General features: G+C 39.7%; 1 protein-coding gene across 10 annotated transcripts in view; it reads right to left on the minus strand.

The window, feature by feature from the left end:
• Window positions 1–24,430, minus strand: part of TBC1D5 (TBC1 domain family member 5) — a 252,557-nt gene that overhangs the window by 89,736 nt on the left and 138,391 nt on the right. For 8 of the 10 annotated variants that reach the window (XM_079947228.1, XM_079947229.1, XM_079947230.1 and 5 more), the window contains 5 exons: window positions 22,300–22,402; window positions 11,713–11,801; window positions 10,506–10,559; window positions 10,344–10,413; window positions 9,132–9,304 (listed from right to left, as the gene is read on the minus strand). In XM_079947228.1, coding sequence (XP_079803354.1) covers window positions 9,132–9,304; window positions 10,344–10,413; window positions 10,506–10,559; window positions 11,713–11,801; window positions 22,300–22,402 — 489 coding nt within the window. The remainder of the gene's footprint in view (window positions 1–9,131; window positions 9,305–10,343; window positions 10,414–10,505; window positions 10,560–11,712; window positions 11,802–22,299; window positions 22,403–24,430) is intronic. The other 2 variants (XM_079947234.1, XM_079947232.1) reach the window with 1 other exon arrangement.

A 24,430-nucleotide genomic window follows, 5' to 3' on the forward strand; every position in this document is an offset into this window, starting at 1 on the left:
GCGCAGAACAGATACTGAAGGTTTAAATACTTTAGCTCTTAGTTTGACTAAAGCAGGCTCCTCATTAAAGTTTCTATCCTGACAGATGTGGAAAAGGGAAACTCGCCCCCCCCCGCAAGATTAATGAAAACCATTGTGTGACTCACCCATTCTAAATGGTAGCACAATTTACGATACTGCTTTCACAGAGCAGGATCCCCCCCCCCATTACATATGCTCTTTGTTTACACTGACGTGTGATTATTCAAACCCAACAATACATGCTGCAAAAAAATGAACTGACGACAATCGTACAGATCTCCATTCCTAGTTCTATAAAAGGACTGGAATATATTTCTCAGTCTATAAATGTTAAAAATTATTATCATAATAATTTACTGTATAAAAGCAAATTTAAATAAGATTAAACATATTTACATAATACCAATGCTTTAGTAACACACATTTTTTAATATGCAATTCAGATTTAAAACAGAGTTACTGTTTTGAAAAGCTTACTCTTAAATTAGAAATTTGCAGTTTTTCTCCTAGGAGATTTACTAGTCCTAATATGTTCAGGAGAGATTTTCTTGACTATCTTAACTTTATAAAGTGATTGTGGATGCAAATCTACATCCTGTGGACAATAGTGGTGAAACCATTAAGTGATTTCTAGGGTAAGACCCCCCCCCCCAATGTGATCCTTTCCATTTATGGGATTGTGAAGAGAAATGTGTGAACTGGAATGAACACTAAACAACATACAGTACCCAGTAGTCATTTCCAAGAAAATGCCTGAAAACGTGCATTCTTTCTCCTCCCATGTGAACAGACTAGATCACATTGAAGTTTATCCATACAATCTCATGCATGGAGGGGGGGAAAGGTAACTAGTCTGCACATACAAATCTTCACTGTATTATCTTTAAGTCTAAACCTGAAGGGCTGTAGTAATCCTATTTCCAGGGTGCTAAACAGAATGCCACATAATTATCCCAACAACTCTTTCACTTTATTTCATTTATATTTGCACAAAGCAAAATAGTGTCAACCCTGTATTACACATATACACAATTCTGCAAAGATCCACCCAACTCATTTATGCTTCTGGTTCTTTGTAGGAAAAAGTATTTATCAAAATATCCTTTTTGAATACGAAGCTAGACTGATCTTCATTTTAGGTTGGGTTGGAGGAAAATAAATGAATGAATGGACCTTGCTTGCCTATAACAGCAGTTCTGCTGAGGTCCATTTAATTCAGCATCCTGTTTTCCTATAATGACCAACAATACGCAGTTCTTCTAAATACACATGCAAGGATATAAGGCTGCATCCTTATACATTGGCTTGTTGCTCATCTTAGCCCAAAGTAGTCACTTAGATTGACCTACTTGTTACCCAACATACTGCTTGCTTATCACTAGCTAAGCACAGCTACATTAGGAATCATTTAAAGCAGTCTTAGGATATAGCAAGTATCTGTATATGTTGTTAAAATCATTCTGCAGCCACAAGAGTGAAGTTCCTAAAAGTTCTAACTCCTACTATGGTTTGGAAAAAACTGAGGTCAAAACTGTGAATTATCCTTTTATAGTATGCTTCCCTAGCATTAACACTGTGTGTGAATGGAAGAGACATTCATTCTAGCAGCCTATGATCAGCTTTCACCCTGTGCACTTTGATGCACAAAGCTCCTAAAAGAAAATGTTAATATGCTGGTGGCAAACATCTTCTAAATCACAACAGTCCTCAAAGTAAAAATTAACTTTGATTCTTCTTCTGCTTCCAAAACAGTACTATCTGACTGTGGCAAACAATTCCATTACAACTGGATTAAAGATACATGTTTTAAGGAACTTATTGCCTTATTTGCCCTTTTTGTGCAATATGACCCACAAATCTCATGTAACTCCTTTTAGGTACATCTGTTTTGTTATTTCTTTTTTCACACTAGCAGTCATATACAGTGGTACCTCGGGTTACAGACGCTTCAGGTTACAGACTCCGCTAACCCAGAAATAGTACCTCGGGTTAAGAACTTTGCTTCAGGATGACAAAAGAAATTGCATAGCGGCGGTGCGGCGGCAGCAGGAGGCCCCATTAGCTAAAGTGATACCTCAGGTTAAGAACAGTTTCAGGTTAAGAACGGACCTCCAGAACGAATTAAGTTCTTAACTTGAGGTACCACTATAACATCATTCCTGGGTAGCTTAGTAGAAGGATCCATTCTTGTGATCAGTACTGTGAGATTACTATGCTACCTTGTGCAGTCACATCAAAGATAACAATTCAAAGAGTAGCAAAAACAGTCTTCCAAATATCCTGGAATATATTTCTTGAATATTCATAATAAAAACTCACATGGCCAAAGGTCTTCATCTAGTCCAGATTTTCACTTTAATTTCCAGTGCTTAGCAATGTTAAAGTTGGCAGTCTTTTCACCCCCAGGACATTTTGACAAGAGGTGCTATGAAAGTTTACTTGCCAGGCATCTATTCTGACTATATCTTACTTTCAGCACTTGAGACTGAAGGCACATCACCTGCATCTAGGAGTAACATGACAAATCTGTATTCTATCCTCACAGCTACTCAGTTCTATTCATTAACATCTCAGCATATAATTAAGTGGCAAGAGAATAGAACTCAAATGGATACTTCCCATTTCTCAACCCATCTTTCATCCTACTTATATACCAATCACTTTTGACACCATATGCAGGAAAGCAAATTACTGAACAAAGTCTAAATCCATATTTAAGCTAAAGTGGATCAAGAATATCAATTACATTATCTCTTTTCATCTGACACACATGAGCCCTCCGCTGCACAAAAGGCTAAAGGAAGCATACCTGATAGAATTTAGAATACATACAGATTCTAATTATAACAACCTATAAAGGCAATATAAATATTCTGAGTAATTTGTGGGTTTGCTTGTCTTTACTAACAATTAGTTACGACAGCTAACTGAAACCTCCATATGCAGAGACAGTGTATCTTTGAATGCCAGTTGCTGGGGTCAGGATTTGCAAGCTTCCTAGAATGACTGACTAGACACTGCTGGAAACAGAGTACAGTGGTACCTCGGGTTACATACACTTCAGGTGACATACGCTTCAGGTTACAGAGTCCGCTAACCCAGAAATAATACCTCAGGTTAAGAACTTTGCTTCAGGATGAGAACAGAAGTTATTCTCTGGCGGCGCAATGGCAGCAGGAGGCCCCATTAGCTAAAGTTGTGCTTTGGGTTAAGAACAGTTTCAGGTTAAGAACGGACCTCCGGAACGAATTAAGTACTTAACCTGAGGTACCACTGTACAGGCAACTCCCCATTTACGTGCGTTCTGTTTGTGTGAGACCAAGCACACGTGCAGCGCCAGTTTAGTGATCCACTGAGGAGCTTACTTTATACTTCTCATGTGTCTATTCTGCAGCACAGACACAGTGCAACACTTTGGTTTCAAAACACTGCCTTCACTTTTTGAAGTAAATAATAATAATCATTCAAAACATACAATAGCACGGGGAAAAACAGCACATACTGGTTCACTTAACAGCTCCCTTCAAACTTCTCCTGTAGCTGTGTACAACACCTGCCCTCATGTTTGTACTACAAGTGCTAGCAACAGTACAAGGCACAAAGTGGCTTGCAATAATTACTTTGCACTATAACTTATTAGATTTAAGGGTCAGAGAAATTAACATTTAAATACCATTTAATCTAGGGCATTAATCATTGTTAGCTCATATAACTGTACAATTACACTGAATATTCAATCTGTCAGCATTTTATAGGATCTAATCCTTTCATTGACTTTTATTTCATCTGGAAGTAAGACATCTATGCATTTTTATAAGCAGATCGTTTTATAAACACAAAGGAGCAAAATGGCATGTAAAAAGATGGTTTTACAAATATTGCAGATATGGTAGTTTGGGTACCTGATCTATATGTGCATCTTTTGATAAATTGAGGCCTTTGACTGAGGCTCTGCTCTGCAAACCCTCAGCATTTTAAAGTACGCACATGGGGTTGTGGGAAATGATGTTTTCAGCCATTGTGTCCAGGCTTTTGTACCCTCTTCACAGAGATGTCCACCTGTCTCCTCTCTCCTTACCTTCTGGCACTGTCTAAATATTTTTCATTTGTTTGCAGACACAACAGCTATTATGCCCTTTGCTTGTTCTACTGGCTTTATCTTCATCTGTTTTAAAATTGTTTTTATTACATTTCATTGGTTTTTAGGCGCATTTTGGTATTTATTTTTGTTGGCTGCTATGAATGCTTCCGAAGCAGGAAAATGGGATATAATTGTTTTTTTAAAAGGATGAATCGCTGCACTTATGCCAAGCGCAAGGCCCAACTAGCTCTTTCAAGTAAAGTGGGTGGCTAAAGCCAAACTCTTCCTTGCAATTTGACTTTGCATACACAAACATTGGCATGGTGCAGGAGGCTCTGATACTGTGCTAACCTATGTTTCCACCATCCCATCTCACTCTCTTTTGCATTCCCTCACTGTTGATCATGCTCCTTTGCTCACTTGGTAGTTCTTCAAGGATGCCTACGCTTATCTTGATGATAATCAGCAGAACTCCCATAGAGGTGCCAGCCAAAGTAAATGATGTAGAAGTGAAAGGGCTGATGCCACTGATCTCCATGGCCCAGTGTCCCATTCATGTGTATATGCCTTTCTTTAAAGGTAAAGGTAATAGGTAAAGGACCCCTGGACGGTTAAGTCCAGTCAAAGGCGACTATGGGGTTGTGGTGCTCATCTTTCAGCTTTCAGGCTGAGGGAGCTGACATTTGTCCACAGACAGCTTTCCGGGTCATGTGGCCAACATGACTAAACCACTTCTGGTGCACGGAGGACCGTGACAAGTGCCAGAGTGCACAGAAACGCTGTTTATCTTCCCGCTGCAGCAGTACCTATTTATCTACTTACACTGGTGTGCTTCCGATCTGCTAGGCTGGCAGGAGCTGAGCCAGAGCAACGGGCGCTCACCCTGTCACGGGGATTCGAACTGCTGACCTTCTGATCAGCAATTTACCTAGGATATGTGTGCTTGGTTGAAGGAAGGCAAACCAACAAATAAACAAACAAACAGCTGTTCTCTCCCTTAATATGCCCTTTGCATAGCACTATTGTTTTCATCATACTATATTTTTTATCATGCTATATTGTAATAGCAACAAAAGCAGTCTTCAAGCCATATGGAATTTATAAGGAGACGCACATCTGTCAACATTGTTAATTTAAATCCAGCCTAAATGGATAGAGGCTACACAAGTGATTCATTGAGCTTTATAAGCGCGTAACATAATGAATGGATGGCTTCATTTCACTTTTGTATTCGACCTACTACATTTGTTAACTATTTTTTGGTGATTTGATAGGGAAGGGATAGCAAAAACCTTCTCAATGTTAGGAGTCCTGTGTTTTTGTGACAGTACTCAGGACAACAAAGACATTTGGTCAAATCTAACCTTGAGTGGCAAACGCCACAGAAACTCACTAGTATATATTAAGGAAGGAAGGAAAGAGGAGAGGCTTCATTCAGATAAAGTGTGCAGATTGGAGAATGTCTGTCTCACCCTGATATTATAAAAACCATGAAGGACTACAGCCATTTGGGCATATAAGCAATACATTAAAAAACACACAAACATCTGAATAACCTAAGATTGGTCAATAAGCAACAATTTCCCATACCAATGCTCAGCAAAGGAACATAATCAAACACATGTTTCAGCACCATGATTTAGTAAGTTTTTGCAGTTTTTTAAACTGCTTATTGTTCATGGTTTGATTGGAAGGTACTGTTTTTTATTTATGCTAGCCCCTTTGGGCTATTAATCTTTGTAAGTCAGTTAGAGACTTTTCTGCAGCAAGTAAATCAATCAATCAATCAATCAATCAATCAAATAAATAAATAAATAAATAAATAATAGTAAGAACGTGGAATTCCAGCTTCCCAGGATGCAATTTTGCAGAGAAAAATCCAGAGGTTATGTATGATCAGAATACAAATCAACAATTTGGTGCATTGGTACAAGTGGACCATTTCTTTTTGGGGGCTGTATTAATCACTTCACATCCAAGACCCTGGAAGCAGTAATTTTGTTCTTGGCACCACTGGTTAAGATACCTCTTAGAATAGCAGTCTCAGATCTGGGTGCTACAGTTCAAGAAGCATGGTGAAAGACTAGAAAATTAATATAAACATTTATCCCACATTAAGTCAAGCTGAAGGAATGTTGGCTGTACCCTCAGGAATTATTTGTTAAGGACGGAACTACATTTTTCAAGCATTTTGATAAATGACAGAAAGAGGCTGATGACAACCGTTCACCTCATCTACTAAGGGAAAGCATAAATGTAAATTTGGTATATTAGGGAAAAACCTATTTCAATCATCAACCATAAATGGCTTTGGGTGTTCTCTGTGAGGTGAGGTAGATTGGATCATCATTGCATTTGAGTCCTTCCCAACTCTTAAGAATTGTTCTGATTTCATATCCTTTCCTGAGATTCACAACTTTATCTTATGTTGCCATTGAATATACAAGCATGAAACATTTCACAATATCTCTTTCCTCTTCCAGCCTGTTGGGTAGTAAATAGTTTTCTTTATACCAAATCAAATAATAGTATCTCTCTACACTAACAAAATTAAGGAGACTACTCAACTTAGTACTGGAAATTATTTGTATATAAAAAAAAAAGTCTGACAGCACTAGAGACAAAAATAATTACAGTATGCTGATGTTTTATACCCTTTGCACTTTTCAAATACTAGCACACAGTTATTAGAAAAAGAAAAGACCCAGGTAATTTTTCTCACTGCCAATATAGTGGGAACTGACATATCACTATGATATAAGTCTAACTGTTTTGACAGTAGTACTGGTAAATTATTCCACAAGTTAAGATTCCAAATGACATTTTGTTACAGTGGTAGTCTACAGCAGATTCCAAAGGACTGTGCACTAATCTGCACACGAGGCTCTAGTTGGGAAATACCGTATTTTTCGCCCTATAGGACGCACTTTTTCCCCTCCAAAAATGAAGGGGAAATGTGTGTGCGTCCTATGGGGCGAATGCAAGCTTTTGCTGAAGCCTGGAGAGCGAGAGGCATCGGTGCGCACCGACACCTCTCGTTCTCCAGGCTTCAGGAAGCTATCCGCTAGCGGAGAGCTTGCCAGCACCCAGAAGCTTGGGGAGCGCTGAGCTCAGCACGCCCCAAGCTTCAGGCTTCGCGCAGCTCTATGCTAGCCGTGGGAGAGCTGCGCGACTTCGCGCAGCTCTCCCACGGCTTGCGGATAGCTTCCCCTGCCCCAGCCCCGCACCTGGGGGGGGAAATAATTCCCCCCCCCCCTTTATTTTCCCCCAAAAAAACTAGGTGCGTCCTATGGGCCGGTGCGTCCTATGGGGCGAAAAATACGGTAATTGTTTTAGTAATCATACTTGATAATATTTCTTCTTTTATTTTCTTCCACATTATGCTATTTATGGTAACTTGCAACCCATAGGCATAAGTTAGACCACAGATTACCACTATCTATCCCAATGTCATCTTCCCACATTGATCTGAATGTCTCCTTTACATTCTGCAGTTCTATTTCCCCTACTTTCTCTTATGTGTATGCCTCCATATTAGTAATGCATTATCAAAAAGTGACGGCAATAATTGTAAACCACTCATCAAACTGTGGTATACAATCATGATTTGCAAGACAAGCAAGTACCATAGTGTAATAATGCAGACATAGAGACAAACTATATTTTGCTATAAGCAAGAAAGGGAGGAGGTCATTGCGGCATGTGAATAGAGGAGGGAGAATATGAGGGCCTGAAGTTTGGTCAAGGTTCATTCATGTAACCTTGTGTGAAAACATGTTTTGTCAGTTTGTCAGTGGTAGTGTTACACATTTTATATTTTAGCATTTTTAATCTGCCATAAATTGCATCCACTGCAGTACATCTCTATTCATTTTTGTGCTCGTTGAAGCATTATTTGTTTCTTGCTTGTACATAGTTTATGTAAAGTCTGATTAAGGTAGGTTCTAATATTGTTCTTGATGCATCTTATTCAATGCTGCCTAGTCTGGGTTTCCGGAAGAGTGACATTTTGCTCTTGTGCCTTATTCTTAATGAAATGCTCCGAAAGCAGAAAAGCTGGTAAATGTACAGTATTTATAATACAGTATTTTTAAGTTTAAATAATGCAATGAAAGCAATATTTGTGAGCAATATCTTGTACTAAACAAGATAAACATTACTAGATATTAAGCATTCATAAGGGATGTAATCTATGTTCATTTATATTTTTTAGGGTGCTTTATTTGCAAAATTTGGAATATGAACAGTACCTATTAGTTAATGTAGCCATCTGTAGTCCTTTGCCGGAGGATAAGCAATGAGCAAGGTGAATTTATATGCTTCAAAAGAACACAGCTGGCTGACGCTGGAATTTCTTTCCTACACACTATGAAGATGTTTTTTACTAAGTAATAACAACAGAAGAAGGACAGCCTAATGTTTCCTTAAGATGAATAAATCTCCCCCAGTTTTGTAGAGTCTAGTCTATGTTTCCTAATTCAAAACTATATTTTAAAAAGATATGAAAATATCAAGAACTTGTTGAACACCTATAGCTACTATAGTCTCCTAATTATGTATTACCACTATCATACTACTGAGAATGTCACTGGCCACAGTTCAAATGTCACTGGTTCCTATAATGAAACAGAAAAGCTGAAGCGTTAACTATTTAGCTTCTTTTCCTGCTTTTATTGTAGTGTTTCTGAAGTGGCATCTAGAAGTTCCTGGATCCGGTAGGGAGGTCAAGGAGGCAGGGCCAATAAGGTCACATGGGTGCAACCAAGGAGGCTACATCAGTGAGGCCAAATTGTTCTGGTTTTCCTCCCATCCTCTCTTGCAAAAGTGTAGACATAAAAGCATTGGAGTTGGATAAGTTTGTAGCACCTCCCTAAACTGAAAAATGTCTAGCCTTGGGATGAGTAAGGGTCCCTGCTGTCACGCTTTCTAGCCTAGGTTAATGTCACAATAACTATACATTACTCAGAAATCAACTCCACTAAATTCCACATCCACTACATAAAGTAAAATAAATGGAAAGACGACTTACAGTCCATAAATCTGGGGAGCAATCTCTAGCCTGTTCAAATGCATGTAGAGTTCGATATCGTGTTTCTTTAGCAAATGATCTTGAATCTGATTTACTTTCGCTACTATAGCAATTGATGGGCCTAGATCTTGTGGTCTAGCAAACGGAACAGGTGTCATCATTGCATCTTTCTCCTAATGAAAGAACAACAACAAAGTGAAATGTAAAATGAAATATACTATTAGAGCACATTCTAATACAAAATTTTAGCAAAGGTCCAGTTTGTATGTAACCTGAAACTACAGTTAAAAATAAACTATGGTTTAGTGAGAAAAGGTATGGGGCCCATTTCGCTCCTCTGACATTCCTGTCTTTGATATGCTGGGAGGAAAACAAACCTGAGGCTGGCTTAGCATTGCATTTGAACCAGTGTTCATGTTTTTTTCTCCAAATAAACCAGTAGCAGAAGTCAAGGTTTACTTAGCTTACAAATCATACTTTATTTTGGGGAAACAAACCACAAGTGCAACTTCACACATAGCATAAATCCAGTCTTTGCTCTTCCCCCCTTCCAGCACAGCAAAGAGAGGAGAGGGGAACAAACTGGGCATGTAATTAGCAGAATGCACCTATACTTATTCTTGTTAAATCATAGTTTATTTTTAATTACTGTTTAATGTGATTGGTAAACCGGACAAATATCCAATTGTTGGAATTCAGATATTACCAATATATTATCTCCAGCAACTGAGGGGTATTTTTTCATAGACAAACATTCCAGACCAGAATGTCATTGGTGGGTGGGTGTATAAATTTAATCTATGAAGACTGACATCAAAATACACCAAACACACCAAAACAAGGACCATGAAGCAGGGGGGGGGGGGAATAACAGCGAAACTGCTAAAATTTCTTATTTTGCAATGACAGTTGGGAGGTTTCATAAAATCCAATTACACATTCATCTAATGAATAGAAGGAGGTAGGCAGAATTGTACACTCCTTATCACTTAACCACAGTTAAAGAGATCCCACAACACTACATTTGCTAAGGTGGGCTGAAGGTTTGGGGAGGCTCTCAGACAAGGTACCTCAGGAAAAAAAACACTTCAAAGATTTTGTTTCAACGTATTTTAGAAATGTTAACTCCTGTCTTATTTCCTATTATACCTCTGTTCTTTAATAATCATATTCTACAAGTTCAAAAAGTACTTGATTTTTATCAACATGTACCTTTTGACTGTCGTGCTCATAGGTAGAAAACCAGTGTTCTGCTGTTTTCATAAGATGGATGAACATAGCACTAAAGACAAAAGTTTTTTGATAAGTACTATGATTAATAATAATACAAATATAATAGAAATGTAACAGAAACATGAAATTATCGAAACTTACTAGGCATCATGCTCCAGGTATTCAGGGTTCAAAAGAGCTTTCATTTCCTCACTGCTTAGAATAACAAAAACATGTAAAAGTTTATTTCTGGAAGATTTTAAGCTAAGTTATAGAGGAACTGCAAGTAAGTACAACTAGCCTTTGTAATTAAAAAAGTAACTCCACTGAAGACAAATGAAGTCCTTACTCTCTCTAAAGATCAAAAACAAATTAGCTGCCTTGTCTGCACTACAATGAAGTAACCATCTAATTATTCCAAATAACAAATTACTGGGTGCCACAATGTATTATTTGAATATGCTTGATCCAGAATAATTGATCACTCCACAATCTATCACTGTTCGTTGAAAACAAAAAATATTGTTACTGGTCAAATACACAATTATCAAAGCAGTAATTTATTTTAATAGAATCTATTTTTATCACATTTTAGCAGCAATTAATCAGTGACGACACCTCTTATCCATTTTCTTCTCTGGCTACAGCTCTGGAAGGAAATAAGCGGCGGTAATATGCGCAAAACATGGTTACTTTGAAAAACCTTGACACTTTCTTCCTGCATACATTGGCCAGCATCCAAAACGCTATGTGTGGAACACCACATGTGCCAGTGAATGTCCCATCCTACTTCTTGCTGCAGCCCCTAATGCATGCTGAAGTGCTTGCATAAAGGGTTGTTTGGACCCTGGCAATGATAAAACACTTTCGTGCAACAGCAGTTTGAATATCCTATGCTGTATATGAAGATCTTCCCCTCTCACCCTGCGGAACAAATGGCTGTTGATATCAGGAATAATTCTCTGCTGGGAGGGTAACTTGCTTAGAGGGTTGTTGTTGTTTTTTTACAATCAAGCAGTATATTGATTTTTTTTGTTTTGTTAATTTTGTTAAATAAGTAAACAAAACAACTAGATGGGCCTTTGGCCTGATCCAGCTGGGCTCTTGTCTCCTTGTAGCCTTTTTCCAGCAACAGAATTTCCTACCTTGGGGATACAGAGGACTAAACGGTCTCTGGACCAGGTTAACAGACCTCTCTTTAAAGGGTAGTGCTGATATGTCTTTTACCTGCTGTCATGTCATTGTTGAAACATGGCTTTTGACTATTTACATTACATTGCAAACTGCATATGGTGCTTGTTGATCCACATACTGCTTGAGATCAATACCCTAATAATTTGTTTTGTATGGAGAAATGCAAGAGACCCACCTTGGTTGTGCAGCTTCGCTTGCATGTAGATAAGCTTGGTGGTCACAATGCAGAATAAAGACAATTGGTGCTAGAAGTTCATGCATTCCCTACAGCAAAACAAAAATAAAGACTTTATTTCACATGCCTGGGATTTCTACATCAGACCAATTAAGCAAGAAAAAGTTACCTTAGCATAAAAATGATGGCTATCTAATAGTTTTATTGTAAATGAAACTAATACTAATAGTTTACTCTCCTATATAGACAGGAACTCCATCTGATTTTTTTTTCAGTGGAACAAAAAGTCAGTAGACCACAATTCATTACTCAGTAGTTACATCAATATCTATGTCAATAATTGTTTTACTTAAACATTGGGCAGTTAGGAGCTATCTTATGAAGACACACATAGAGCATAACTGAGAACAGTATCAAAAATTGTTTCCCAAAATTGGAACATCAATGATTGCTATAAAGTACAGAATTATTTATATACTTTTAGAAAATGGGATTAGAAGAAACCTAAGAGAAATACATTCCAATTCACTCAGCTAAGATGAAAATCCCGTATCTGCATAGCTTAAAACTGTGATAATGGATAATGTCATATAAGATGGGGCCCAATTCCTTCTTAACCCCGTTAAGCAGATCAGCTAGGCCGATTGGCTAAATTTGCTCAAAAGAAAATTATTCATTTTATACAGGTTAACCAACACAGTTTCGCAACTTTGGTTATGAACATCTAAAATGCTTCAGAAGAAATGGCAAGAAATTGGGGTACTTGGTTGATGGTTACAGACAGAAATAATTTCCCTTCCATGTGTATGTTTAAATGTAAATATTAAAAGCAGAAGGTACTCTGAAAGGTTGGAAAGAGATCATATAAAACCTGTCATTTTTGAAAAAATGTTTAGAATAAAAAGAGGGGAAAGAGTAAATTTGTATATTGGGTAGGCTGAGCACATCTTTTTATTTTTTCAGTTTTAAATTGTCACTATTTCATAATATTAAATGCACTCTTTTGAATACAAAAGAGAAGTTTAAACCTTCTCTAAATTTTGCTCATTCCAGTAACTTGCATACTCAGTCATAAAAATATCTTGAGGTCATATTGGAAAGACTGCTTATGAACAGATATGCTAGGATAAGGCTTCCAAAGGAAAAATAAATCAATAATGACTGGGCATCTAGTTCCTATAATACCTTTGAGAATCCAGCATTGTTAATAAAAATAAAAGCTTGGCTCAGCAGAAGCTGGTGGGGCATCGTTCACAACTGAACAGGTCAAACAACTATCAGGTACAATGGAAGACTTAGTTTTGATTAGCTCTATTCAGTCATCCTCTTTCACTATTATTTAGCCACACAGAATTGTAGAGTTGGAAGGGACCTCAAGGGTGAATTGGTGTACCCAACTGCAATGCAGGAATCTCAGCTAGATCATACATGACAGATGGCCATCCAACCTCTGCTTAAAAACCAGCTCTAAAGGAATGTGGGGTTGGGGGGGACAAAGGAAGGCACCCCCAAGGGCTCCAAAGCAAACACAACTGACTTCCCATGGGCTCCTCCCTTTCAGGGAACCCGAGAAGCACTCCTGGGCATTGCAGGAATAGCCCAGAACTTTCTGTACATGCTCACAGGCATCATTGTACAGCCCCACTGTATCCCAGGGTGGGCACAGAGGACGACCTTACCCTGGAGAGAAGGAGGAGGGGTGCAGGGCAGCGGCTCCATGCTATTTGCCAGGCGAGGAGGGAGGAGCAGGAGGCAGAAGTGCCACAACAGTCAGCTCAAAGGAAGCAGGGAGAGAAAAAGAGGATAGGCGGAGTTGCTAGGAGCATGACAGGCATTGCTAGGGGTGCCCAATGGCTGATGCCTGGACACTTTGTGGCCTCTGCTATTCCTGCTACTGACCACTTCTTGGTCCCTTCCATGGGTTTTTGCTAGGCAGGCAGGGAACTGCCCACAGAATTCAATGGAGAGATGCTTCTCTTGGGAAACCAGCAGCGAGTGGCAGTATGCGGGCGGAAGCAAGCTGCGCCGCCTCTCTGGATCCAGCTGTCTGAGGCAGCTGCTTCACTCCACCTCATTGTTAGGTCGGTGCTTCCATGATCTGACTGTGGTTCAAGCCTCAGTGAACACCAGGACTTCCTGGGGACCAGATGAGTCCCATCCAACCCACTGGAGCCCTCCCCTGGATCATCAGACTCTAGCTCTTCAAGCTTCTGCCACCTGTTGTCCTGATCCAACTGGCCCCTTTAGGATGTCTCCACAGGGCTTATGGCAGTTATATGTGCTCAGTTCATGTGCAGAAAATGCTCTGCTATGGTGCCACGGCATACTTTGCTTAGCCTTACCCTAGCATTCTGCTATAAAGTTTTCAAACGTGGGTCTCCAGCAACAAGGGCCAAGTGCCAAGCGACCTACATCACCAGGGTAGCTCTCAGGAAGAGGGAATTTCTATTTTGTTATCTGCTGCACTACAGAGCCACCCCCAGAATGGGTTTGCCATTCAACCTGACCGTTAAAAAGATAATCTGGAACATGGCAATAGATAAAATAATGTGGGCATCACCCATATTGTGCTAAGGGGTTAAGGTGAAGGCAGAAATGCAAAAAGAGAGAAACAGACAATGGTGCGGGTAGCAAAATTGCAATTTTAGTTCCTTCTTTGTAACATTTCTGGCATAATAAACATGTTTTGAGAGAGGAGCTTTCAAAGTTATATGTTGCAATGATACACCAGTTAGGTCTACATCTCATGAATTTAAATATGGCATGTAATTTCTTATAATACAATGACCACAATGTATTTTTAAATCAAATCAAAAGCAATTTGATATACAGTGACATTTCTATGTGCAGTACGCTGTGATGTGTGTTTTCCAGAATATTTTGAATCAGAACTTTTTTTTGGGGGGGGGGGTGGAATCCTATGCAAATTAGGATAATTCACACAGGATGATTTGCATTAGAAGAAATTCAGTTGCATCAGAATTTTTTGTGATGCCCTAGAGTTTAATTTAATTTAACATTTTTATTTTACTTGTATTCAGTAAAGAAAACAAAATATTTGAAACTGACAAGCTTGCCTTATAATGTGTTTGCAGTTGTCACCCATTCATTGTTACTAATGAATGTATGAAAAGGAAAAATTTCCATGGAAGAATATGGCACTGCCGTATCACTGATAGTATATACATTTTTGGTCAAAATATATTATGTTGTTCAAATATACAATAATATTGAATACAACTCCACCATAAGGGGAATATGGCCAATCTCTAAATGTTGGGAGCCATAGAAGGATCTGAATGTCTCTCAGCCTTCCTGTGCAACCTGTAAGCACCTCACTGCATAACCTGCTGATCTCATCCATATTTACTCAAAGGTAAGTTACGCTGGGTTCAGGATTGCTTACCCCTAGGAAAGTGTGCTTAGGACTGCACCCTAAGAAGTTTAAGGAACACATTGGATACAATTAACACGAATAACTTAACACAGGCATAGGCAAACTCCGGCCCTCCAGATGTTTGGGACTACAATTCCCATCATCCCTGACCACTGGTCCTGTTAGCTAGGGATGATGGGAATTGTAGTCCCAAACATCTGGAGGGCTGGAGTTTATCTATGCCTGACTTAACACAATAGGTTCAGATGACTTGCAACAAATATTGATTTAGAAACATTTTGATATAATTCTATTCAAAACTTGATTTCCCTTGTATTTTCATAAATCTCAACTCGTATTTGGAGAAGGTAAGAAGAAAGGAAGGAAGCTGCCTCTCCTAGAAACAGTTATTGCATAGCAACTCTATGCATGTTTAGTAAGTGTGATCAGTGGGGCTTACTCCCAGAAATGTGTGCACAGGATTGCAGCCTAAAATGTTCTGAGAAAAGACAAAAATAGGATGGATTTGAAGTAAATAGCCCTCCAATCGCTTTTGCGACGGGGATCTGCTATGTAAAAATGGCAACAATGTATTTGTTGCCAAATAATATACTGACCGAATGGAAATTAAGTTAGCCTTGTGTGGTTTTCAAAGTTTACAGGAAGCATTAACAGCTTTCTGGCAAAGAGCAGCATTTAACCCTTTTTGCTGCTGGGTTGTGGCATCTCTCCATCAGTCTCTGCTAGAAAATTGTTGTTTGATTTGCTGTGAGAGAGAGGGGAGTGTGAAGCGTTAAAAAGAGTAATTTTTCTAAAAATAGTGCAACCCAAACAAACAGCAGGCTGGCTCTTTCCCTGAACCTCCTCTCCTCATCGGATATCATCCTCATTCATTGAAAGCATTATAAATCCCACGGAGGGCTGATTTCACCCCAGCTTTTCTATTTAAAAACAACAGGGGCACCACCCAGGCCATCCCCAACACACACACAATTTTCTCTCTTTCAATTTTCTTCTCCAAAATTCCTTCCGACAAGTCAGCGCCCTAAGCTTCAGTAAAAACCACCACATCATCAAAACCTTTCCATCAGCCATGCAAAGGTGCAGTGAATGGATGCAATTCAAGGTTTGTTTGGTTTTTGCTGGTGCTGCTCCTGAGCACTTTGAAAATGAATTGTTAGTTATTACAAATGCAGAGTTTGAGGGGCTTCCCTCTTCAGTCGAAGGGGTTAACTAAATAAGTAGAGAGACATTTGTCTCTCTATCTCCCCCCCCCCAATCACAACAGGACATATTCCCTAAGGTTCCCTTCCCTTCTCCATCCCACCCAGGCAAGGCAAGATCTTTTCTTTCTTCAACTCCCCTTCAACTGCTTTCCTGTCCACAAGGCAGTTGCTGCAGAATCCCAGGTCTGCTTTGCTCCAAAAGGCAGAAGACAGTTTATCAGCAAGCCCCAGCGTTCCCCTGCCCTAATGTCTCTTCATTCTGATGCCAGAGTTGTGCAGCAGAAGGCTTCCCATTGGAAGGGAAGCCTGCTCTTCTTACACATCACTGACCAATCAGAACAAACTGGTGAAGCATGTTTGGATATCCACCAGTGGAAATGCTGGAATTTGCTGCTGATGAACTGCCTCCTTTTCATGACAGATGTGGCCCACAGTAGTAAGACTGTGGCCCAGTTCTAACTACTATCATGATTACAATTATTAATTAATATACTGTTTACTGACAAATTATGCTTTTAACCTGTATAAACACCGATCAGATTTTATTAGAATACACAATAAAACAATCCCATTAAAAATAGTGATTAGAACAGGAGACTCAGGTCAAGAGACTGCCTTGCATGAACTGACATTGGGAATCACTGGTAACTATGCCAAAATGCTGAATAAGAGGCAAAAATGCTGCTCCGATTGACTTTTTGCAGGATTCAGGCACAAGGTTGGAGTGCATAGGTTTGCAAATGGAGCATAAAGAAGCATTCCGCAGGCCTGGCGCCATCAGTGCCATACATCTTGAATGTAGGGAATTATTTGAAGCAGTGGCATTAAGGTATAGCTTAATGAGCCATCCCAGCGGTGAGTTGTACATTAATTAATAATCAATTAAGTAATAATTAATTTATATATAGCTCACTGCTGGGATAGCTGAGTCACTAGAGCATGCAGCTCTTAATTCAGGGTCATGGGTTCACAAGCCCCACGCTGGGCAAAAGATTCCTGCATTGCAGGGGGTTGGACTAGATGATCTTCAGGGTACCTTCCAATTCTACAATTCTATGGCTCTACGATATTATTATAGTGGTGCCTCGCAAGACGAAAAGAATCCGTTCCGCGAGTCTCTTCGTCTTGCGGTTTTTTCGACTTGTGAAGCAAGCCCATTAGCGGCTTAGCGCTATTAGCAGCTTAGCAGATCAGCTGATAAGCGGCTTAGCGGATCAGCTGTTAAGCGGCTTAGCGGATCAGCTGATAAGCGGCTTAGCGGATCAGCTGATAAGCGGCTTAGCGGATCAGCTGTTAAGCGGCTTAGCGGATCAGCTGATAAGCGGCTTAGCGGATCAGCTGTTAAGCGGCTTAGCGGATCAGCTGATAAGCGGCTTAGCGGATCAGCTGATAAGCGGCTTAGCGGATCAACTGTTAAGCGGCTTAGCAGATCAGCTGATAAGCGGCTTAGCGGATCAGCTGATAAGCGGCTTAGCGGATCAGCTGTTAAGCGGCTTAGCGGATCAGCTGATAAGCGGCTTAGCGGATCAGCTGATAAGCGGCTTAGCTGATCAGCTGTTAAGCGGCTTAGCTGATCAGCTGATAAGCGGCTTAGCGGATCAGCTGATAAGCGGCTTAGCGGCTTAGAAAAAGGGGGGGAGGGGAAAAAACCTGCAGGAACTCGCAAGACATTTTCGTCTTGCGAAGCAAGCCCATAGGAAATTCGTTTTGCAAAGCACCTCCAAAACGGAAAACCCTTTCGTCTAGTGGGTTTTCCGTCTTGCGAGGCATTCGTCTTGCGGGGCACCACTGTAGATTGAATTAAGACAGTCAACCTATCCAGCAGAATAATCAAGGCCAATGAAGTCAAAGCAGGAAGTGGCACTGAAATTAATAAAAGTTAAAAAAAAAAAACCCTTCAAATTTTTTAGAGTACCACTCTTTACTGTTGTAGTTAAAATCTGTTAGTTTTTAAGTGTAGTTATTAATTTATTCAGTACATGTATTCAGCACAGATATATTTAGTGTTTTATCCAGTCCCTTTAGCCCTAGATCAGCCATCTTCTAAAATCACTGCAATGTGGAAATGACACTCTTCAAAAACAGAGGTGAAAAAGTTTTCTTTGTTAACAGCCTGTAGGCTCACGAAATTGAACCTGTTCTTTTATCTGCCGATGTTCATTTAGCCCACCAAGCAGTCTTTATTAAAGCAGAGGCACAAGGCAGTCAAAGTTCATTAATACCATTTATATAATCTCTGCAGTTTCAATTAACTCAGCAAGACATTCTACAACATGATAACAGTCTCATTAATTCAATAAAATCCCATAACTATTAACAATATGGTCTATGTTAAACGGGGTGTCACCTAGAACAAAATAATAGCTTTAACAGCTTGTGAGGAAACTCAAAGTTTTTTTTAAAAAAACTCATTTGACTAAATACTCAAGCCTTATGCAGTAAGGTATTATTTTTTTTGTAAAGGATCTATAAGATTTTTCAGCACAAGAAAAAGACAGTTAAGCTGTACCAAAGAAAGAAATATTATTTGCCTATTAATTTACTCAGAGTGTGATTCTTGTGTTACTCTCTCTTTCAGTAGAAATTGGTTATATTCCCAGAAAACAAGCAAGTTGGGTTCATCTCTTTAAGGAATGCCCCACATCACAGCTCCCCAAGGCAATTTTCAATTATTCATGTGACTAATGGGTTGGATCAAATAAGTCCGCTTCAGATAATATTTACATAGACAATATTTTACCTAATATTTTCCTCATGCTTCACCAAGTTATAATGTTCCAAGTACACCATTTTTTCATATACTCAGCCAATGTTTTATATGGTTGGATAGCAGAGTGAAACCAGGCTGGGTTTATTTCTTAATCCCACTAACAATCTGCACGGGAGGTTACTGTGTGGGATACCCAGTGTGATATAGCAGCTAGAGAACTGGACTAGGACCTGGGAGACCAGGGTTAAAAATCTCACCTCAGCCACGATGCTCATTGGGTGACCCTGGGCCAGTCACCATCCCTCACCCCAACCTAACCCACAGGGTAGCTGTGAGGACAAGATGAGGAGGGGGAGAGCCATATATAGCATCACAAAAATGTAAGAACATAAGAAGAACCTGATGGACCATCTAGTTCAGAAGTCTGTTCTCACAGGGGACAAACAGATGCCTATGGGAAACCTGCAAGCAGGACCTGAGCACAAGAGCACTCTCTCTTCCTGTGGCTGCCAGAAACTGGTAAAAGGTAAAGGTAAAGGGACCCCTGACCATTAGGTCCAGTCGTGGCCGACTCTGGGGTTGCGGCGCTCATCTCGCTTTATTGGCCGAGGGAGCCGGCGTACAGCTTCCGGGTCATGTGGCCAGCATGACTAAGCCACTTCTGGTGAACCAGAGCAGCGCACGGAAACGCCATTTACCTTCCCACCGGAGCGGTACCTATTTATCTACTTGCACTTTGACGTGCTTTCGAACTGCTAGGTTGGCAGGAGCTGGGACCGAGCAACGGGAGCTCACCCCATAGTGGGGATTCGAACCGCCAACCTTCTGATTGGCAAGTCCTAGGCTCTGTGGTTTAACCCACAGCGCCACCTGTGTCCCATCAGTCACTGGTACTCAGAAGCATTACTGCATCCAATCAAAAGTCACCAATAGCTTTCTCCTCTGAGAATCTGTCTAACTCCATTTTAAAGCAATCTTGGAAAATACCATTAACATTGAGGACTGTGGACCCTGTATTTCAGTGATTTTGTCCCTACCAAGAGAGCCTATTTCAGAAGACAGTGCTGGGAAATGCTCAGCTTTACAGCATTTGTGCTGCAGACTCTTTAGCAGCTGTATGAAGCTACTCAGGCATCCCCGGATTTGGTCTAAGGTGGTATCAGTTAGCAGATGAAATCAATCTCTATTTTTCTTTTACATTTAATTCAAGTAAAACGGCTGCATTGCTTAACCGGTGTCTGGGATGAGTAGTAGACTAGATGAAGGGACTAGATGAAGGTCAATAAGAGTAAGTTAACCCTAACCAGCTAGACAAAACCAGATTTTTTAACACTAGGAATGCGTTATTGCGGCTTTCCCCAACCTGATGCCTTCCAGATATTGCTGGACTCCAATACCCATAGGCCCCAGCCAGCATGGCCAATGGTCAGGGAAGATGGGAGTTGTAATCCAACAACATTTGGAGGGCACCTTCCAATATACCTGATTCAGAGGGTGGAAATCTACAGAACTAAAATGATTAAGATATTATGTGTTACAGAATAGCTGGGAACTGATATGCTTCACTGTGTGCATTTAAAGTTAAACCAGCTTTGTTGATAAACAATTTCTACTCAACTATACAACTTAGCCTTTGGCTGTGAACATTATTTTTCTTTAAAAAAGTTTCCGGATAAATTCACATTCAGACTTTTCAAGCAACTTACTCTGGAAGAATCATCTTAAGATTGTTAAAATTCTTCTGAAGTGCATGCTCAGCTTGAAAGCTTTTCTATTTTCAACATGACATACACTAATTAAAAAGATCAACTGAATTTACAAATGAATTCATTTGTATCATTTCTGCAGGCCTAATATGAACACTGCTTTAAAGTCTTTTTCTCACTAGTAATCTGTTTCAAACTTTTTTCTGCAAGTCTGCGGCACTTGTGCACTATTGGCAAATATATCTTAAATTGCTTGCATCATATTCCATGGTATTCCCTTGTTCCATGGACAGACAAAATGCCATTCATTTATTTCTTACTTGACTACTTGAAGAAGAAGAAGAGTTTGGATTTGATATCCCGCTTTATCACTACCCGAAGGAGTCTCAAAGCGGCTAACATTCTCCTTTCCCTTCCTCCCCCACAACAAACACTCTGTGAGGTGAGTGGGGCTGAGAGACTTCAAAGAAGTGTGACTGGCCCAAGGTCACCCAGCAGCTGCAGGTGGAGGAGCGGAGACGCGAACCCGGTTCACCAGATTACGAGTCCACCGCTCTTAACCACTACACCACACTTGATTGCTAAAGTTGAAGTAAACAAGTCCATACATTGGGTTGGATTTAGTCAAAGTTACTTACACTTAGCTCTCACTGAAATCAGTATGAGTGCAGTTAGGTCATGACTAACTTATCCTATTAATTTCAGTGAGACTCAAGATAAACTTATCCAGTTCACCTGGGAGTAAAGGTAAAGGTAAAGGTACCCCTGCCCGTACGGGCCAGTCTTGACAGACTCTGGGGTTGTGCGCCCATCTCACTTAAGAGGCCAGGGGCCAGCGCTGTCCAGAGACACTTCCGGGTCACGTGGCCAGCGTGACATCGCTGCTCTGGCCAGAGCCAGAGCCAGAGCCGCACACGGAAACGCCGTTTACCTTCCCGCTGGTAAGCGGTCCCTATTTATCTACTTGCACCCGGAGGTGCTTTCGAACTGCTAGGTTGGCAGGCGCTGGGACCGAGCAGCGGGAGCGCACCCCGCCGCAGGGATTCGAACCGCCGACCTTTCGATCGGCAAGCCCTAGGCACTGAGGCTTTAACCCACAGCGCCACCTGCGTCCCCCCACCTGGGAGTAAGGTTTACTAAATTTAATGAGATTTACTTCTGAATTGACATCTATAGGAATCTGTTGTTAGTCTTGATCTAATCCATTTGCAGAAGACAAACAATTGTCCCTTTGGTACATATATTTTTAATTTATGAAGAGCAGCAGAGAAAGCTTTCATTAGTTAATAAGTAATAAAAAGTTTTTAACCTTTAAAAAGTTGGAAGTAGGATTTAACAGCATTGAAGAAAACAATCTGAGGGAATGTCTTATCTTGAGTAGGGAGCATATGTGCCTGAATGGTTTGCTTTCTTTACCACACAGCTAACAAGCAGTTCTTTGATTGCCTGAGCCATCACACACAACTTTGGAGATAATAAAACCTATATTATTGTTCAATCAATTGTCAAGCGTGTAGCAGGGAAAAAACGTTGAGGCAATGGATACCACCTGTACGATAGTTTCATTACCTGTTTGTAAAGTAACTGCTCATTTTCCCGAGCATAACAGAAAAGAACATCTGTAAGAATCTTTCTCACATTCTCTTCTTGGAAATACTGCATTTCAGGAAACCTGAAAAAGAAAAAAGAAAAATACATCACTTATACATACACCACAATGCTTCCTAATATGTCTTCGGTTTCCTGATTCCCAGTCTTTTAAAAAGCAGTCTTACAATCTTTTATCTTTCTTCCACTCCACAAAGCTCTTACAGGTATCATATTTATCTTTTAAATATTGTTATAAATGACACGTTATTAACTATATTACTTAGAATATTCCACTGCTTTACACAGGTGGATTTCTGAGAGTGATATCAGCTGTGAGCAAAACTGCATCGACATGTGATTTGTGTGAGATACAAGTGAAAGAACAGCAATAAAGAATAAAAATATCAGTTATATAAGGACACAGTCAGACATAGAATGATGGCAGCCTGTTCACATGTACATGGAAGCAAGTTCAACAGAAATAAATTGTGTTTGCTTCCAAGCAAACATCTGGTCAGAATCAGGGAACAGGGCAAGTAGAAGATTCAGAAAGAAAATCTCCCCCTCTCTCCCCGTGAGTAAAATGAATTCTAGGTAAGAAGCAACTTTGTGAGTTCCTTCAGTTAGTTCACAAAAACTAACCAGTCATCTAGACCTTGTAAATAGTAAACTGAATTCTATGCCAAAGTGAGTGTAACATTCTTTTTTACAATGCCTCCATTAACTAGCACAACTATCCAAACTTTAATTCCCCAATTATAACTTAGATAGTTATATAATCTTAAACATCCTGAACTATTCCCATTTAAAAACAAAAAATACCATCTGTGAAAATTAACATGAAAGCATACTTAGATTTTAATTATACATCTAACAGCATAAATGCATTTGAAAATACTGCTTTGGCACTGTCATACAAAATAAAGCAATAAGGGTTGTCAATATTTCCTGTGCATTGTTTTATTTTTTGCCTCCCAATTCTATAAATGAAAAAGGTATCAAAATGAATTTTGTATTGTAAAACTCATGCAAACTATTTTCTCATCTCAAATAACAGTAAAGAGTGATGCTACAACTAGAAAAGGAACATGCCATATAAGAAGTAACTGAGATGAATTGGAGCTACTCAGTGCAATCATTGTTCTAATTCTGACAAAATATTTTACGGAACTGAGTTCCAGCTTTGATAAGTTCCTTAACAGGAATGACCTAAGGGCTAAAGAGATGAAAGAATAATTACAATGGTAATAAGGAACATTTTTAAAAAGCATCTCCGACAGTAGGAAAGTAATACACAAAAATAGAAATGCTAAATTCCTCTGAATGACATTTCTCACTAATTACACATCACTTTTTATTGATTAAGTGTTAAGAATTACAGAAAATCATCTGTTCAATCTTGTATTATAAACATAATTTAGTCACAAGATCTGTCAGTTCCTCTCATTCTTTTTTCTTTCTCACTGAAACCATTTAAAACACGCAATACCTCATAATATTAATTTATAATAAACCCACTTCAATATCTCCAAGATGTCTCTTTGGGATTCGAAACCAAGAGAGACAATATTCCCTTATTCATCTAGATTATTTTGAATACTGTATTTTTCTTGAAGTGCCTGTCATTCTCTTGGGCAACCATCATGTCCATATTGTATCCTCCAAAGAACTGCTCTAAATTCTTATGAAGACCAGATTTTACCGAAAAAGTGATTTAGAACTTTGAAAAACTAAATAAATGTATGGTTCTATGTGCTGTATCTGGCCCACTACCGCCTTTTACTGAACTCACGTGCATAAGCTCTGTCAACAAGTACAAGCTTATCGGTCAGATTTTATTTTGGGAGATGAAAAGGGGAAGCAAAAGCTGACCACCATCTAGTTCCAGGTGTTCCAGCTGAGGTGGCCGTACCCTTCCTTACCCTTCACCAAGGGGCTACCTAAGTATCCTTTTGTCCTGAGGGAAGGAGAGAATGAGATTCAACCACCACCTTGCCCTTGCTTTCAAAAAGACTTTTCCCTTTTTTTCATAGAATGGTAAGAGTTGGGGGGCACCACAAGGGCCATTTCATCCAACCCCCAGCAACGCAGGAATCTTTTTGTCCAGTGT

This window comes from Podarcis cretensis, assembly GCF_951804945.1.
Source record: "Podarcis cretensis genome assembly, chromosome: 12".
NCBI lineage: Eukaryota > Metazoa > Chordata > Lepidosauria > Squamata > Lacertidae > Podarcis > Podarcis cretensis.